Raw genomic sequence first — 4,301 nt, 5'->3', positions numbered from 1 at the left:
GTGGCTGGCGCCTTAGCCGGTTGAGCTATAGGCGCCGAGCCCCTGTTTTATTTTTTGAGACGGAATCTTACTCTGTTGGGGGCTAGAAGGCCATGGTGTCATAGCTCACAGCAACCTCAAGCTCCTGGGCTCAAGCCATCCTCTTGCCTCAGCCTCCTGAGTGCCAACACAAGTGCCAACCATAACAACTTGCTAATTTTTCTATTTGTAGTAGAGATAGGGTTTTGCTCTTGTTCAGGCTAGTCTCAAACTCCTGAGCTCAAGGAATCCTCCTGCCTTGGCTTCTCAGAGTGCTGAGATTAAAGGGGTGAGCCAGTTTGCCCGGCTGAGGTTTGCTTTTAGGTGGGAGAATCACCAGCATGGATGTCACTGATGGCGATGTTTGGAGGGGTGATGAAGAGGATGATGCAGAGAAGAAAGGAGCAGAATGTCTTTGAGGACATGCCAGGGGGTGGGACCTAGCGTACGAGTGGAGGGTTGGCTCTAGGTGCCAGCTAGGCTCATCCATCTTTGCTGACAGCTTGAGGGCAGAGCACTTGGTAGGTTGTGAGAGGAGGAGTGAGAAGCAAAGTCTCAGCAGAGAGGTTAGGGAGAGAGGTGTCAGAGGTTTATGGAAGAAGAAGAGGGGTGAAGTTGCCAGCAGTACAGCGTGCCTACTGAGCAGCCTTGGGACCCGTAGTGGATGCTGGTGAGACTGGTCAGCACCATTGGGTATTTTTCCTCCAGCCACATTCAGCAGGGTGCGTGGAGAGTGGTCATGAGGCACCACACCGGGGCATCATGAGGTGCAGGGGAATGTTGGTACTTACTGTTCATGGAACTTAAGATGGAAACGATGAAAGGAAGGATGTTACAAGGGTGAGGGTCGGTGAACAGCTGTCAGAATTGAGGGCTTGGAGTTGCCCATAAGCTTGAAAGATTGTGGATGTTGGGACATGAGAGGGAGTAAACACGAGGCAGATACGTGGAACTAGATTATGGAGGAGTTGTGGTTATTAGTGGCAGCGATGTCTGCAGCATAACCATGACAGTGGCCAGGCCACAAGAGAAGTGCACTGGAGAAGAGGAATTCAGGAAACTGAGAGGCACAAGGTTGGGAGGTTCGTTCAGATTGCCAAGAATTAGACGGGAGTGGTATTGGAGAGAGTGACAATGAGGAAGAAGCTACAGTCTTTGAGCAATGGTGGGAGCAACAGAGGTCGGTGATGTCTGTGACAGCAAGGATAGCCGGACGACATGAGCACCAAAGCTGGAGCATTTCAGGGAGAAGTAGGGCAGAGGATGGTCTGGAGGTAGCAATGGGGAGTGAAGAGCCAGGGCTGCAGGAGAAATCAGAGAGGGCTGTGGTGGGAGCAGAGTTGTCAGAGCAGCTCACAGAAGCAGAAGGCTGTCTGAACACCACAGAGGGTGCTGGGAGTGGACAGGGTGTGCTGATGGTGCATTGTGGATTTCACCCTTCTGTGGGGAAGGGGGGCAGTTCAGGACTTAAGGAAAGATGGGAGATGAGAAAAATTGAGGGATGTGGGCCAGGCGCCATGTCTCATACCTGTAATCCTAGCGCTCTGGGAGGCAGAGGCAGGGGGATTGCTTGAGCACAGGAGTTGGAGACTAGCCTGAGCAACAGCAAGACCCTCAATTCTACTTTAAAAAATAGAAAAATAGCCAGCGTTATGGTAGGCATCTGTAGTTCTAGGTGCTCAGGAGGCTGAGGCAAGAGGATTGTTTGAGTCTAGGAGTTTGAGGTTGGTGTGAGCCATGGCGCCATGGCACTCTACCTAGGTGACAGAGTGAGACTGTGTCTCCAAAAAAAAAATGAGGGATGTGCAGAGTTTTGTGGACATTAGAGAGAAATGAAAGGGGGCTCATGAGAGAGTCGGGAGTGCGTGTGCATCTGTGCTCACATGAATGTCCCTACGAGCTTGTGTATTCATCTGTGTGTGTGTGCGTGCGCACGCGTGTGCACTGACTGACATAAACAGGGATAAAGGGTAGAATAAGATGAAGCCTGGTGAACTTGAGCTCCATGCTGGAAGCAGGTCATGAGCACTGGGCACAGGGGAGAATGGGTGTCTGGGCTTACACTCATCCCTGTCCACTGGAATGAGGAGGTCTGGGGGAGTGTGACCTCAGTCCTGTGTTCAGAACTAACCCTTGACCTTGGAGTTGAGGATGTCTTTTGAAGGTGAGGGGGCAGAGGGCTTCGAGAGGCAGGGTGTCCATGTGGGGCCTTGTCTTACCCAGAGGGAGGAAGAAAATACTTGGAGTGATCAGATCTCCTTGACTCCTGCCTAGGTAGTGAGAGTACTAGCCTGCACTTATGTTTACTGTGTGGGTGTGGGGCTGCACCCTCCCTAAGTATGGGCCCCCCAACTGAATCTAGACAAAAGGATTTGTTCTGTGACATTTGGATTCAGTCAGAGGGTGGCCTTCTCTGATTCAGTCAGAAAAGGCCACCCTCAAGAATCCAAAAGGCCACATGTGGTCCCAAGGTTGTAGGTTTCTCACTCCCAGCTTTAATCACACAATGATACTACCCAGGGTCTCACAACTACGCCATAACAGAACCAGAATTTGAATCCAGGCGTCTCTGACTATTGCAGCTCATTTACAGTTAAATCAGTGGCAGAATATTCTCCATGATGAATTTTCATCATAAATATCATGATTAAACCGTAAGGACTGTGCCTTTTAAAACATCTTAAGATGTTCTGGGGTTATCTTTAACCACATTGTGGCTTTGCTTTAGACCCCAGGTCCTTTTGGGTTAGGGATACTTCTTCAGTTCTTTGCACAGTGCTGTCAAGGCTATATAGGGGTTTTCTTAGTAAAAGAAAATATAGTATTAAAAACCATTGTGTCTTGTTACCTAACCTGTGGCTTTACAAAAAAATCTCATAACAACATGCTGTTTCTAACCTACTACTTGGATGAGCATCTAAAATTTAGACTAAGTCCTAGAAAGTTCATGAGCTGGTGAAACACAGGCATGTACCCAGAGTGACAGACCTTTGAAGCTGTGATACATTCAAAAGGATTTTGAGGCCTTTCATTTTACAACTGCTGTTGTCTTTTCTCTGATAGCTAAACAGGAAGACACTCAGAAGAAAACCTTCACCTGCTGGATAAACTCACAGCTGGCAAAGGTAAGAAAAAAGCAAATTAAGTTTTTTGTTTTTTGTTTTTTAAAGACAGATCCTCACTTTGTCACTCTGGGTAGGTGGGAGAGCATCCCTTCAGCTCATAGACACCTCAAACTCTTGGGCTTGAGCAATCCTCCCGCCTCAGCCTCCCAGGTAGCTGGGACTACAGGCACCCACGAGTCCTGCTAGTTCTTCTATTTTTAATAGAGATGGGGTCTCACTCTTACCTATGCTGGTCTCAAACTTCTGAGCTCAATGGGTCCTCTGGCCTGAGCCACTCAGAGTGCTAGGATTATAGGCATGAGCTACTATCCCTGGTCTGAATTTACTTATAAATGTCACTCCCTCAGTTTTGGCTCCAAGGAAAGCCATTAAAAAATGGCAGCAGTGACATGTAAAATGCCAGGGAATGACTTTTGGGGAATGAATTTGCTCAAAGTCACCTTGTTCTTGTTTTGATGTTTTATTATTTTATTTTAACATGTGAAAGGGTACTTTTGTCAAGGATATGGGAAATTGCTACAAAATATTTAAAATCAGTAACATATTTTTCATTAAATGAAATAATAGTAACAAAGATTATATATATATATATACATATATATATATATAATGAGTGTTATGAGTTAAGATACTGTCCTAATCTCTTTAAATCATCGGTTCTCAACCTGTGGGTCACGACCCTTTGTAACACTAAAAATCTGGAAGACTGAGAACCACTGCTTTAAATGGAATGACTATAACAACTCATGCCACTGAAAGGACTTCATAATAACCTTGTGAAAGAGATAGTGTTATTCCTATAGAATGAGATAGTCATTCCTGTTTAGGGGTCAAGGAAACTAAGGTACAGAGATGTCATATGACTTGCTCACAGTCACACAGCTTGTAAGTGATGGTGCTGGGCTGCAAACCCAGGCATTCTGGACCCAGAGGCTTTGATCATAGTCAAGGAGTCTTCCTACCTATGAGATACTGAGTTACTGAGTGCCTGAGATAACCTAGATACACAACAAATGAGCCTTTCCTTTCATGCCACTCACACTGTTCCCTGTCTATTTCTAAGAAAGGGTGAATACATAAGCAGGCTACTCCAGAAATGAAATCTGTTCTCCAAATGGGTCACTATCAGCTAATTCTGAATGTCTTTTTTTTTTTTTT

General features: G+C 46.2%; 1 protein-coding gene across 2 annotated transcripts in view; it reads left to right on the top strand.

Annotated features, from left to right (window-relative positions):
• SYNE2 (spectrin repeat containing nuclear envelope protein 2) overlaps positions 1-4,301 on the top strand; it is a 387,860-nt gene that overhangs the window by 85,807 nt on the left and 297,752 nt on the right. For both annotated transcript variants that reach the window (XM_023517601.1, XM_023517602.1), the window contains exon 3: positions 3,082-3,143. In XM_023517601.1, the coding sequence (XP_023373369.1) occupies positions 3,082-3,143 (62 nt within the window). The remainder of the gene's footprint in view (positions 1-3,081; positions 3,144-4,301) is intronic.

The sequence above is a fragment of the Otolemur garnettii genome, unplaced genomic scaffold, assembly GCF_000181295.1.
Source record: "Otolemur garnettii isolate 467f Iridium unplaced genomic scaffold, OtoGar3 scaffold00115, whole genome shotgun sequence".
Taxonomy (NCBI): Eukaryota; Metazoa; Chordata; class Mammalia; order Primates; family Galagidae; genus Otolemur; species Otolemur garnettii.
Note: the sequence above shows the minus strand (reverse complement) of the source record. Positions and strands in the feature narration are given on the sequence as shown.